The 14,761-nt window shown below is 42.5% G+C and overlaps 1 protein-coding gene across 6 annotated transcripts in view; it reads left to right on the top strand.

Moving 5' to 3' along the window:
- Window positions 1-7,335: 7,335 nt before the first annotated feature.
- The window catches only part of ORC5 (origin recognition complex subunit 5), a 161,227-nt gene continuing 153,801 nt past the window's right edge, over window positions 7,336-14,761 (top strand). For all 6 annotated transcript variants that reach the window (XR_011472684.1, XR_011472683.1, XM_070424602.1 and 3 more), the window contains exons 1-3: window positions 7,336-7,519; window positions 12,296-12,388; window positions 14,550-14,750. Coding sequence is in view for 4 of the 6 variants with exons in the window: in XM_070424602.1 (XP_070280703.1) it covers window positions 7,448-7,519; window positions 12,296-12,388; window positions 14,550-14,750 (366 nt within the window). In the remaining 2 variants the exon portion in view is untranslated. The remainder of the gene's footprint in view (window positions 7,520-12,295; window positions 12,389-14,549; window positions 14,751-14,761) is intronic.

Raw genomic sequence — 14,761 nt, 5'->3', positions numbered from 1 at the left:
GATTGATGTTTCTCTCTCATCGATGTTTCTAACTCTCTATCTCTCTCCCTTCCTCTCTGTAAAAAATCAATAAAATATATTTTTTAAAAAAAGAACTGGTGCACGACATTCATGCATTGGGGGAAGGGGTCCCTCAGCCCAGCCTGCCCCCTGTCGCAGTCCAGGACCCTTCAGTGGACATCCCAAGGGGTCCTTAGCGCTGCCACAGAGGCGGGAGAGGCTCCCGCCACTGCTGCTGTGCTTGCCAACCATAAGCCCAGCTTCTGGCTGAGCAGTGCTCCCCCTGTGGGAGCACACTGATCACCAGGGGCCAGCTCCTGTGTTGAGTGTCTGCTCCCTGGTGGTCAGTGTGCGTCATAGCGACCAGTCGTTCAGCCGTTTGGTTGATTTGCATATTAGCCTTTTATTATATAGGATTCTACCCTGCCCCGCCAGCCTGGCTCAGTGGTTGAGCATTGACCTATGAACCAGAAAGTCGCAGGTTCAATTCCCAGCCAGGGCACATGCCTGGGTTGCAGGCTCTCTCCCCAGTGTGGGACTTGCAGGAGGCAGCCGATCAATGATTCTCTCTCATCATTGATGTTTCTCTCTCTCTCTCTCTCTCTCTCTCTCCCTCTCCCTTCCTTTCTGAAATCAATAAAAATATTTTTTTTTAAAGAATTCCACCCTGACCCAAGAAAAAGATGAACTTGATAAATGGTACCAGGAGACCAACGATCTTCGCTGTTTTGTTCTCAAGAAATAATTGATATGTTACTGCAAGGAAAATACAACAAAACAATAGATGTTCTTGATATTCTTATCTTACTTGGTCTTGATGTTAAAGAAAAATCTATTTGCCTTAATTAAATGATTAAGCATCATCCCATCTAGTACATAGAGGGGGGCAGGACTCTACATGAAGATTTTTATAGGAAACTGGGTTGGACAAGGGAATAATTAGCAAAAGGAAAAAAATGGATTGTTTCAGGCAAAGTGTTTCGGGGGGGAAGGGCAGCAGGGTCTTTTCAACCAGATTATGTCACTAGTATTGATCAAGAAACAAGAAATTCCAGACCGATTGGTTGAAAAGTCACATTCCTGGTGAGAAAGGCTAGTAAGTCAGGACAAGTGGAATAGGGAAACTGAGACATATGGTTAAACAGCCAGTTTCCAGCCCCATAATACATTGCAAAATCTTATCTTCCCTAACCAGGGACACTTAAGAGTAAATTGGGTTCGTTCCAAGACTATCCAATCAGATCTCCTGAATTAGAATTACTTAATATGTATAACCTCTTTTTACGCTTACCTCTTAAAACTAATCCCAAGCCTTTGTTTGGGGAGACAAATTTGAGCCTTGTTCATGTCTTATTGGGCTTTGATGCATGCAGGCAAATGGACCCCTTTAGTTCCATAACAACGGTCCTGAAAAAAGGTCAGTCAGTACCTTGTTCACAAGACATGCAGAAATATGAAAGTCCCATGGGAAAGTGTCTCACAACATCTTGAAGATAGAGCCAGGATTTATGATGGATTTGTGAGGAATGAAGAAAAAAGGAAATAAATATGACTTCAAAATTGTTGGCCTAAGCAACTAAAAAATATAGTGCCATTTTACTGAGATGGAATGACTATGGGAGCAGCAGTGAAAGAATTAGAAATTTTGTTTGGGTATTATATATCGAATACAATCTTTTATGATATATCAAATATTCTTTCTACAATTTTATAGTTTTGATTCCTAGTGTTTATAAAAGTTATTGGTCAAACACCTGGGAAGACTTCAACAAAATAATTATAACCCTAATATTTATTGGGCATTTGCCATGTTTCTGGGTACTGTGTTAAACACATCACATGCAGTTATTCAAGAAATATTAATTGAGCACCTTATACATGCTAGTCACTGTTCTAGGAGCTGAGATGCAGTATTAAACAAAGGCAGCAAAATCCTTGCCTTCCACTGTGGTGTTTGCATGCTAATGAAGGACAATCAAGCTGCAAGGAAGTACAATGTGGGTGGAGAAAACCTCTCCCTGGAGATACAGAAATGTCAATCTTGTGAGGTAGTATTATTTTTATTTCTCCCCACTTCACAGATGAGGAAACCAAGGTTTACAAAAGGAATATGCCTAAGGTCACAGTTAACAAGCATTAGAGCCAAGATTCTAATTTAAGTCTATTTAACTCTAGAGCCTATGCTTTATTATTTATCATTTGAATAAGATTATATTCATAAATATTCACTAGTAAAAGTGACTGTAATGTTTTTTAAGCAGTGTCAAATTAGCTTGTCCAGTAAATTTACCTTTGAAATGCAATATTGAAAGTTTTAAAAGAATGTAAAAATAATGGATCTGGCTGTTGCCAGTGTGAAAGTTAACTGAATTACTTTTTCAACTTAATATTGATTTAATTTCACTCTGATATTGGATTTTCTTATATTTTACTACATAAATTACTTTTGAATGTAGTTTCATTACATATCCTTATTACTTTATTTTTCTTTTGTGGTATAATTTTAAAAATTATCGAATTGAAATAAATTTGAGTTTAGTTGAATTTCAAAATATCTGTCCTACTTAATGTATATTAATAAAAACATTTACTGTAAGTTAGTAGCTTTCAGAGAGTATGAAGCACTAAAACTGTGGTTCTATAATGAAAACCCAACACTTAGAAAGAGCTACTTTTGATCATTTATCAAAGAAAAAGCTTTGTGAAAAATATTTCCTGGGGCTATATATAGCGAAATTCTCAAATAATGTGACAGGGACCATAAGAAACATATTTTAGGCTAAAAGTAACATAAAGAAGAGAGGGAGAAAATTGTGGAGAAGGGATTATTATTCCCACATTTATTCAATCACACATCTATGTATTATATAAGGGTTGATATTCATTATTACTATTTGCTGAGATTTGGCATTTGTAGCACTCAATAAGTTTCTAATGACATCTTCATTTTCTTTTTCCTCCAATAGATTGTAAGTTTTATGAGTGCAATGTCTCTATTGGTCACACTGAATCCCTGGCACTCAAGCATGATTGGTCCTCAATACATACTAGATAATGAATGGAGTTAATGAGTTTGGGAATGTTAATCCAATTGGTGCCCAATAGACCATAGCAAAAATATTCAGAATACAAGGTTGAGAGTTTTAGTGCTATGAAAGTGTAAAAAGTAAATCTTATGAGACTTCAGACACTGGAAAATTTTGTGGAGAAAATTAGGGGAATTTCATAACATTGGAGATTAGATTTAAGATAGGCAGATGTCTTAGCTTTGGTTTCCTAGAAATACAGCCTAAGTCAATGGTGAAAGTCTTTTAGATGGAAGGTTCAAACCAAGGGTAGAAAGGATGAGTACAAAGGGAAATGAGGTAAGAGAATATATGTGAGTTTAGATCTAAAATTAAATAGTTGAGGCCCTGGTCAGGTAGCTCAGTTGGTTAGAGCATCATCAATACAGGAAGTTTTCGAGTTTGATCTCTGGTCAGAGTACATATAAGAATTAACCAATGATTCTTTCTCAAATCAATAAATAAACATTTTTTTAAAAGCCCCTTTGCTGGAGGCAAAGACCAACAAGTAGTTAGCATAATAAATTCAAGAGGTCCGTCAGAAGGCTGATGGACGTTGGGGCTTTAGCAAGGGCTAAAAGCTATACACCGATTGTTCTGTGGAGACAATGGTGGCTCAGGGCGATCCCATAACCTGATAATCTTTTACTGTTTACCAAACCTTACTTTTGATATGTCTGTTTGGTTTGCTAAAGGGCAAATGTATATTCTAGTAAATAAAAAGCAGTGGGTCCGGAGATTTGGGGAGCCACTCCACTAGAGAGTAGGTTTCTGCCTGGCTACCCCCAATGCCTTCTAAGTTTATATTTCTTATCTAGTATATCCATTTGCGTGTGGACCCTTCTCCAGATTCTGAATCCTTGCTGCAAAAGGTTGCAGCACCCCTTTAGCTCTAGCTGGTTTGGCTCAGTGGATAGAGTGTTGCCTGACTACTGAAGGGTCCCGAGTTCAATTCCAGTCAAGGGCACATGCCTGGGTTGCAGGCTCCATCCCAGTAGGGGACATGCAGGAGGCAGCCAATCAATGATTCTCCATCATCATTGATGTTTCTCTCTCTCCTCCACCTCCTCCTTTCCTCTCTGAAATCAATAAATAAAATATTTATTTTTAAAAAATGTCCCTTTAAAAATAACTAGTTGAGCTCTACTACTAACTAGATTGTAAAAATCTGAAAAGAGCATTACTCTCACCCTGACCAACAAAGCTGGAGAAAAGGGTTTCCCAGAACTAATCCTAGTGTGTATGTGGAGGCTTCCTCACACCACCAAGCACTGGACACCGGCAGGGTCCCTGTCTGAGATTTCACAGGTCAAGAGCTCCGGCCCACAAGTTGTTCTCCACTTCAGACTGGCTATACATCAGAACTCCTCTAGTTTGATTAATTTGATTAATTTTCTAGAATGGTTCCCAGAACGAAAAACCTATTTATTTACTCATTGGATTACTGATTTATTACAAAGGATATTAATGGACATGAATCAATAGCCAGATGAAGACATATACAGGGCGAGGTCCCACATGAAGAAGCTTCTCTCCTACTGAAGGTTGGGCCCTAGTGATGCTGGGGGGCACCCAGGGAGGCCAAGGGAGGCCTCGACCTCTAGCTCTGAGGGTGCATGTTTTATATAGCATACTGAACAACTTACAGTTCTTGCTCCCTCTGGCTTACAAGCCTTGACATATAATGCTCCCTTTGCTTGGAATGGCTTCCTTGGATTCATTCACTTGGCCTCTACTACCCTGTTGCTTGGCAAATGCTTATGTACTTTGCTGGGTTTTCTTTTACTTATACCTTGGGAAGCTGCTCTTGACACTTAGTATATGCTGCCATTAAAGGTCATGCATAATACACAGATAGTTGAGCCCCAGGACTCAAACAAAAATACTTACTATTTTTGTTATTAAATAACTCAGTATTAAATATTTCTAAAAATCTTATATTTCTTATTTAACTTATTTAAAAGCATGTTTTCAAATTCTCAAATGTATGGATATTTTTTATCTTTTAATTATTGACATCTATTTTGATTGCATTGCCATAAGAATATGATCTTTTTGATACCAAGCCTTTAAAATTTGTTTAGTTTTGCTGGTACATGTTGGTCAATTTAAGCAAATGTGCTGCACATGGTTAGGAAGATGAATTCTTCATATTATTTGTTGTGTAGCTTTGTCTGATTAAGTCAAGCCTGTTGTTTCTCAAACCTCCTATATCCTTACTATTTTTGTGTGCTTAACCTAACAATAGAGAGATTCTGTTGAAATCACCTGCCTTGGTAGCGTACTTATCAACTTTTCCTTGAATTTCCACCATTTTTTGCATTTTACATTTTGATGTAATTTTAATATAGTTTTATATGTTGATACAATAAGAAAGTTACAATACTTCAGAGTATATTGTATAATAAGCCTCTCTTAAAATCTGAAACAAATATCCTTTTAATCATTTCAATATCCTTGAAATTTTTCCAAACATATTATGAAAACTAATCAATATGAGTACTAATCAGTGGAGTGTATATAAATTTTTGTACTAGCAGAAAGATCAGAATAAATTCTAATGTAACAGGTGGTACATTAGTTTTCTATTGCTTCTGTAACAAATCACCACACAGCAGCTTAAAAACAACACCCCCCCCCTCCCCCCCCTTTGCTCTTATAGTTCTGGAGGTCAGAAGCCTGACAGGAGTCTCACTGGGCTAACTCAAGGTTTGACCAGGGCTGCATTCCTTTCTGGAAGCTCTAAGGGACCATCCATTTCCTTCCTCTCTCCAGCTTCTACAGGCTGCCTGCATTCCTTGGCTCATGTCCATCCACTTCCAAGCCAACAACGTCAGGCCAAACCATTCTCACACTGTCAGTCACTTTCTGGTTCTCATCCTCTGCCTTCCTCTTCCACTAATAATGACCTATGTGATGATACTGGGCCAATCTAGGTATTTCACCTCCCCAGCTCAAGGTCAGCTGATAACCCTCCTCCCATCTGCAACCTCAATTCCCCTTTGCCATGTTGTCTAACATATTCACAGATCCTGGAATTAGGTCATGGCTATCTCTGGCTATAACTATGATAATCAGACTACTGAGTAAGGATGGGATGCCATATTTAACAACACAGACAGCAATCATCCTTGCAACTAAAACTAAGACTCTGGGGTGGGGTTTTTTTTTTTTTGGTATTTTACTTTATCAGTAATTTCCCCTTAATATCCATTTCATTAAACAAATAGGGTTAAACACCTGCTCTGTGCCAGAGCTCAGGCCAGTCACTGGGGATCAGTAAAGTCATTCATTAATTGAATACATATTTATTGAGTGCCTGCTACGCACCAGGAACTCTTCTAGGTTATTCAAGGTCCTAAAACAGCTTACATTTTAGTGGGGGAAGACTGACAATAAACAAGGAAAATATACAGATGATGATAAATACTGTGAACCAAAATATGAAAACAAAACAAAACAGGGATGGGGCATAGCAGAGACTTAAAGTGGTCAAAGAAGGCCTCTTTCGTAAGATGACATTTGAGGAGAGATCTGAAGTTGAGAAGTGAGCTGGCCTATGAATAAGGTTGAGGAAAAGGTCCCAGGAGGAGCAGCCAGTGCAGTCATAAAAAGCGGGAGCATGCCCTGCATTTCCAGATAAAGCACTGGGGCCAGTGCAGCTGACGGGGAGTGGGCTGAAGGAAGAGAAGCGGAGATGTGTAAGGAGCAGGGATCCCCACGGTCTTATTCATTTCAAGGCTCTGGTTGGGAGGGGAATGAGGTAAAAGGGTCTGAGCAGCGAGTGACAATACAATGAAATTACTTTCATAACCTTCCATTATTAACTTGCCAAAACAAAACCTTCTGGAAGCCCGGCCAGCCTGGCTCAGTGGTCGAGCATCCACCTGTGAACCAGGAGGTCACGGTTCGATTCCCGGTCAGGTTGCAGGCTCAGTCCTCAGTGCGGGGTGTATCTTCCTCCAGGTGTCAGGCTCCCTCCCGGGTCATCAGAGTTTCTAAATCTGGGGCCTCCAGCAGGGAAAATGGAAGCCAGGAGCCCACAGAGCCCCCTGAGCTCTTTCGGTCCCATCTCTGTTCGCCCACCCCCGCGTCCTCTCCTCGGCCTTTCGGATGGCAAGGGTCGCGGGTAGAAACGCGCACCCCGAAGCAGCCTGAGCCTCAGCGAAACTCTCCCGCAGGAAACCACACGGGGGCCTAAGGCGGGGCCAGGCTACGCGCGCGCGCTGACGTCACGCGGACGCACGCGCGCGCCGGCCCCGCCCACAACCCGGCCGCCGGTTTTCCGGCGGGAGCCGGGCCGCGGTGTGGAGGTGACGCCCGGTGGTTTGCTCCGTGAAGCCCGCTGGCCGCGGGCTGCGCCGTCCCCGGCAGCCGCCAGAATGCCGCACGAGGAAAACGTGGTGCTTTGTCGCGAGTCCCAAGTGTCCACGTTGCAGTCCCTGTTCGGAGAGGTATTGTGCTCAAGCTTGTTTTCCAAGCCCCGGAGGCAAACGTTTCCGTGGTCTTGCGATGTGTTTCTTTTTAAAAAACATTCCGCGTGTGGATCGAGGGTGAATAGACCGTCGGTTGCGTTGAGATAGGGCGTGTTGTCCGTCTCCCGCTTTTCCTTCGCACTAAAGAACTTGTGTTGGACCCTTTACTCGAGAAAACTGCACCGGAAGGACCGGCCTGCGACACAGGATGTTGGTGCAGGACCAGTGCGTTCCCACGCGCCACCCTCGGGAGCCGGTGTTAACCCAGAGTAGCCAGGAGCAGTTGCTTCTTCTTTTTTTTTTAAAAAGAATATTTTATTGATTTTTTTACAGAGAGGAAGGGAGAGGGATAGAGAGTTAGAAACATCGATGAGAGAGAAACATCCATGAGAGAGAAACATCGATCAGCTGCCTCCTGCACCCCCCCCTCCGCCCCCACTGGGGATGTGCCCACAACCAAGGTACATGCCCTTGACCAGAATCGAACCTGGGACCCTTCAGTCCACAGGCCGACGCTCTATCCACTGAGCCAAACCGGGTAGGGTGAGCAGTTGCTTCTTATCTTCCCCCAGCTGAGCAGGGTTTTATCTTCCCCACCTGAACAGGAGCGATTGCAGAGTGTTAGTTACTCCCGTGCAAGTTCGCACATTCCAGTGGGGCACTCGGTGTAAGTCGGGTGTGGACAGATCCCCGAGGGGCCAGGCAGTGCTTCCGGCTCGAGCGCTCAGCGGCTTTTCCAGGCTGGTACCAGCCCCGAGGAGGCCGGGGCTACCCTTGCGGGCTAGCAGGGCAGATGCTGTCGGACAGAAGAGGTTAAGTGTCTTCTTCTCTTGGGGGGACACAGCTGGGGGAGTCCTTTTCATAGGCAGGAGGTAGCAGCCACCAGTGCAAGACTTCATCTATTTTTTATTATGTGCTCACCTTTGGGGAGGCCTTTCGATTCCTACGCATCATGTAGACGTAATGAGTCAGGCTTGGATTTGTTTCCTGCATGTTACTTAGGCTTGGAATAGACTAGACTTGGATCTCATCTGTAAGGAGAGTAACAGGGAATTTCGAGTTGTGCTCCCGATTTGGTCCCCCTCCCGTTTTCTGGTTTGCCTTCTGAAGGCATTTAAGAATTTTCATCCCACTGGCAGTGTTGATGGCCTTCCGAGGTGGCCCGTGCAGTATTCGTGGCGAAGGACCGACCTTCTTCTAAAGGGTTGCATTAGTGAGGGAAGGGAAAGGACAAGGACTGCGTGCTCAGTATTTTAGTCCTCATGCTTTCCGTTTGACTTAGCCGTATTCCTTATCACTGAGACGTTTCCTGGGTTATTCTCTATGCATTCCTTCCCTGGAGTGGATAAACTCCAGATCAGTTGAACCGGAAGTGCTCCTCCTGAAAGAGAATATTGGCAAATAGAGATTGGCAGTATGAGAATGGCGTGGGCCGCCGAAAGGATTTTGAGTTTTACTCATACTGCAAATCATGTTTAACAGCGTTAATACTACTTTTCGGCAAGGTGCCGTGCTTGTGGGACATACGGGAAACCAGTTCATATTTTTAAGAGGATTTATTTATTTGTTCAGGTACTGTGCCAGATCCTGGCTTATTACAGTTTATGTTAGGGGAGGAGGTCTGTGAAGGTGAAAGGTTAAGTAACAATGCTGGAGTTCAGTTTAATTTTAGGGAACAGTAGGAAAGATGTTATGAGGTGGGAAATTATTAAGCACCAAATAATGGATGCAGACAAGTTTGGCAGGATTCCAGAAAATGAGAGTTTTAGTGTATCTTGAAAAAATTTGCTGAAGGATGTCTTGAACTTTTCTTTAAAGGTGAAATATAGTATTTGCTGGAGTTCTTGTTCCAGCCTCTAGAAGGGTTCAGCAATCTGGAGAAGGGCTGTGTGTAACTTAATAAAGAGTCCAGAGACGAAATATAATTTTGAAAGGCATTATAGGGAGTCAGGGGTGCCTAGCTAAAGAAACTAAGATCTCCTTGTCTCAGGACCCCTTGCTATTTATTAACACAAATTGTCCTAGGGCAAGGTGGAGATATACACTTCAAAGAGTAGGGTTAGGTACAGAATCCATTGTAAGATTGGAAGAATTTGCCTACGGCTGTTCAGGTGTTTGGCCAGTAGGAGGCAATAACATGTAACGTAAGATGCCCTAAGCTGTCTGGCAGCAAGCAGTCATCCCTTTTCAGGTTTGGGGAAATGCCCTCAGCCATTCCCAACAGGTGACAACATATGTGACTCAGCCCTTGTTGAGTCCCCAAGTTCCATCAACCTTTTGATGAAACTTGCAATTATGACATGCTGGAACTGGCTTCTGGCATTGTTTGTATAGTGACGATTCTCAGCAAGCATGTGTCTAATTATTGGGACAGAATTTTTTTTTTTAATATATTTTTATTGATTTTAGAGAGGAAGGAAGAGGGAGAGAGACAGAGATAGAAACATCCATGATGAGAGAGAATCATTGATCAGCTGTCTCCTGCAAGTCCCCCACTGGGGATTGAGCCCACAACCCGGGCATGTGCCCTTGACCGGAATCGAACCTGGGACCTTTCAGTTCGCAGGCTGACACTCTATCCACTGAAAAAAACCGGCTAGGGCTGGGACAGAATTTTTGAGCCAGTTAATTTACAAGATTGTTAGATACATTATTAAAAAGGGATTAATATATTAAAATATCAATTTTTAGTTTATTTAGAAATTTTTTTTCTGCATACATCTGATTTTCAATTTGTCTTGCAAAAGGAAATGTATAACTTAGTGGCTAGAATCCTATATGATAAAACCCTAATATGCAAATCTACTGAACGGCGGAATGACCGGTCACTATGACGCGCACTGACTACCAGGGAGTAGATGCTCAACACAGGAGCTGCCCCCTGGTCATCACTGCTCAGCCAGAAGCCAGGCTCACGGCTGGCGAGTGCCACGGCAGTGGCGGGAGCCTGTCTCGCTTCTGCGGCAGCGCTAAGGACCCAGCAGGTGGACATCCCCCAAGGGGTCCCGGGCTGCGAGAGGTCACAGGTCTAGCTGAGGGACGTGTGCCCCTACCCCCCCGCCCCTATTCCTTCACCCCCACCCCCAGAGCATGAATGTCGTGCACTGGGCCTCTAGTGTAATAAATGTTTTTTATGACTATTGTAGTGTTACATGATGATCATAGAGACTCATGAAAATGACATCATCCAGTTTTCTTGTAAATATTTTAAAAATGTATGTCTTCTCACTAGACTCTGAACTCCTCCAAAGCAGATTTTGGCTTTAACTGATATTTATTTATTTATTTATTTAAAATATATTTTATTGATTTTTCACAGAGAGGAAGGGAGAGGGATAGAGAGTTAGAAACATCGATGAGAGAGAAACATCAACCAGCTGCCTCCTGCACACCCCCCGCTGAGGATGTGCCCGCAACCAAGGTACATGCCCTTGACTGGAATCAAACCCGGGACCCTTCAGTCCACAGGCTGACGCTCTAGCCACTGAGCCAAACTGGTCAGGGTTTTAACTGATATTTATACTCTTCAGCGCATCATTGTTTTCAGCATTTAAAAGGTTTCTAATAAATATTCATTTTATCACTGAAGTATATTTGTAGTATTACTTTTTGCTAGGCCGGTGACTCTTAATGTCCTGCAGGAGAATCTTGGAAATATTATGTATTTTGAAAAGTATGCTATGTAGATTTTATCTTTTTTTATGAGGTAAGTTTAATATGCATAACTTGAAAGTATCCTGTAAGTTTTTTTAAGAGAGGACCCTTGACGTTATTCTAGCCCAGTGATTATATTTGTTTAGTTTCAAAGCTTTAAAATGTATAATGAAGTATCAGCTTATGTGGGATTATCCTATCCTATATGATAAAGAGGTAATATACAAATTGACCCTCACACCCTCACAAGATGGCTGCCTAGGACCAGGCCGGCAGGGGGGTTAGTGAAGGACGACCAAAGGACTGAACAAGCAGGCTGCATGGGGCGACCAGACTGGCAGGGGGCTTAGTGAGGGACAACCAAACGACTGAACAAGCAGGCTGCATGGGGCGACCAGGCTGGCGGGGGGGGCGGGGGGGGCAGTTAGGGGCAACCAGGCTGGCAGAGGAGGTCAGTTGGGGGCGGGCCTAAACCGGCAGTCGGACATCCCCCAAGGGGTCCTGGATTGGAGAGGGTGCAGGCTGGGCTGAGAGGACCCCCTCCCCCATGCATGAATTTCGTGCACTGGGCCTCTAGTAGTCCTTATAAAAGGAATTAGATAAAAATGGATAGCCTGGCTGGGTGGCTCAGTTGGTTGGGCATTGTCCTGTGTACCCCAAGGTGGTGGGTTCATGCCGGGCACATGCTGGGATTGCAGGCCGATTCCAAGTGTGGGGCATGCAGGAGGCAGCTAATGGATGTTTTGCTCTCACCTTAATGTGTCAAAATTATCCTTGAAAAATCTCTTAAATATCCTATAAAATCTCCTTTGAAAATATAAGAGTTTGTATTATATATAATAATAATATAAAAAGTATGAGTATATGTAGTATATAATAAGCCAAATATAATTTTTCAGAAATTTTCATTTCTTAACAGAGAAAGTGCTTAGACTTGAATGCAAGTAAATTCGAAGTGTGGTGATGACACCACTTTATGCTCACTGCTAAAATAATTTGAATAGAATATTTTACTTTACCACATAAAACTTTCTTGCGAGCTAATAAATGTTTATTTTCTGTTTTGTATGTACAGTCTGATAATCATCTTTTCTTCTCTAGAGACATCATTTCAGCTTTCCATCCATTTTTATTTATGGACATACTGCCAGTGGAAAGACCTATGTCACACAAACTTTGTTAAAAACTTTAGAGGTAAGAATAAATCCCCTCTCCCCCCAAAAAAGAATAAACACAAACTCCGTGTTAATTGATTTGTGCTCACAGTCTTAGAAATGGAAGGGATCTGGGAGATTATTTAGTCCAGTTTACCTTTCTCTGAAGGAATATCTATATCTATAAAAGGCTAAGGGACCATCTGACCGGCTGGTAGATATGATGTGCACTGACCACCAGGGAGCAGATGCTCAACACAGGAGCTACTGAGCTGCAGTGACTTGACAGCGACAGTTCTCCGGTGATGCACCTGGAACCAGAGAGGAGGGAGCCTGATTCCGGGGTGTGTCACCCAAGAACCGCCCTCACAATCTGGGACCCCTTGGGGGGTGTCGGAGAGCCGGTTTCGGCCCCATTCCTGCAGGCCAGGCCAAAGGACCCCACCTGCTGGAGGGACCCTGCTCACTCCACAGATGACCTTTGAGCCGCAGCGCTGCCCCAGGTGTGGCCGGCTGGGGAGGGACCTCGGGAGTTTGGCTCCAGGGCATTTCCAGCCCGTCTTGCCCAGTCCCGCCCTCCCCAGTCCTGCCCCGCCAGCCTTCTAATTAATTTCCTTTCAGTGTGCACAAATCTGTGCACTGGGGCACTTGTCATCTACATAAAACATTTTTGACCAACTTTTGTTTGAATACCTTCAAATATTGTAAGCTTCAGAAGGGATTGTTAGATAACTTGAGCCTTGATGTTAATTATTTTTTATTTCTAACTTTCATTGGCTGATAATATTTGGGGAAAAACACACATGAAGAAAAATTCTTCAAAAAATATTAAAATGTTTCTTTTCCATTGTTGTTTTTATAATATTGATACTGATAATTCTGAATCTCCACATATACAAAACCTACTATATCTCCTTTACCCTGCCTTTTTCCCCATATTGCCTATCAGAGTGAATGGTCTCAATATTAACATAGTTGTCAAAAAACTTTCTCTTTATTCCTTACTCATCCTCACTCTTTCAATAAATTGAACCAGTAAATGTGTTCTATTCATTCTACATTATTAATATATATATTTTTAAATAAATTTTATTGATTTTTTACAGAGAGGAAGGGAGAAGGATAGAGAGTTAGAAACATCGATGAGAGAGAAACATCGATCAGCTGCCTCCTGCACAGCCCCTACTGGGGATGTACCCGCAACCGAGGTACATGCCCTTGGCTGGAATCGAACCTGGGACCCTTCAGTCTGCAGGCTGACGCTCTATCCACTGAGCCAAACCGGTCAGGGCCATTCTACATTATTAATGTCTTGACTTCATCTACCTTTAATCATAGCCATAACTAATTCAGTTCCATGAGGTCCGAAAGGTTGGTGACCTCTGGTTTAAGGAAACCTTTGGAACAGTGGTTGCCAACCTGTGGTTTGTGGACCACTGGTGGTCCGTAAGGTCCAAAAGGTTGGTGACCGCTGATCTAGGAGGGTTACTATGGTTTCCAACTCAAAATCCTTTTTTTAAAAAAAGTCTAGGTTCATTCAGCATTAAGGACATTATCTAAAATTCTAAATGTGAAATTTCTACTAAAAATTTTCACATTCAGATGTACTTGGGTTTCCTTATAAGAATTCTGTAGAAGAAAATACAAGTTTGCTTTGAATCCCTGTAGGAAACCAAGGGCAAACTTAAATAATTAAGTTTAATGAAGAGACTATTTTACAAAGGTTGAAGAAATGTTAAGGACCAATAAGGAATGGTGAAGCAGTGATAGTCTTTACCTCTCCCAGATCTGAACTAGCCAGAGAAAGTTGTTGTTACCAGACCCCAGCAAGAACTGTAGCCTTTGAATATGAGCTGCCCAACTGGGGCTGTGGCCTTTGATAGGAGGTCGTAGCCACTGTCAAATTGTGGGCCTCTGAGGCGTGGGGCTGGGAATCAAGGGAATAAATATTCAACTTCTCTCTCTTACTCCTCTGCTTCCTTCAGTCTCTTGCTGGTTCTTCCTATTGGCTGAGTCCAGTCAGTGCTAGAAAAGAAGAGAGAGTCTGGGCGATGCAGTGTGTAATGTTCAGACTCCTGAGTCACAGAGTAGGGTGGAAGATTATGGGGTATTGGTTCCGAAGGGTAAATGGGAAATATCTAGCAGAGCCATACTTGTGTATGTGTTTTCTTTTCTATTTACACTTTTTTGTTTGTTTTCAGCTCCCACATGTCTTTGTGAATTGTGTTGAATGTTTTACATTGAGGCTGCTTTTGGAACAAATTTTAAACCGGTTGAATTACCTTAGTTCTTCAGAGGATGGATGTTCTACTCAAATAACCTGTGACACATTTAATGACTTTGTTCGCTTGTTTAAACAAATAACCAAGGCTAAAAGTCTCAAGGATCAGACTGTATATATTGTAAGTATTTA

Source organism: Myotis yumanensis, unplaced genomic scaffold, assembly GCF_028538775.1.
Source record: "Myotis yumanensis isolate MYYU_CA2020_CCGP unplaced genomic scaffold, mMyoYum1.0.hap1 SCAF_9, whole genome shotgun sequence".
Classification (NCBI taxonomy): Eukaryota; Metazoa; Chordata; class Mammalia; order Chiroptera; family Vespertilionidae; genus Myotis; species Myotis yumanensis.
The sequence above is the reverse complement of the archived record's forward strand: the minus strand, read 5'-3'. Positions and strand labels throughout refer to the sequence as shown.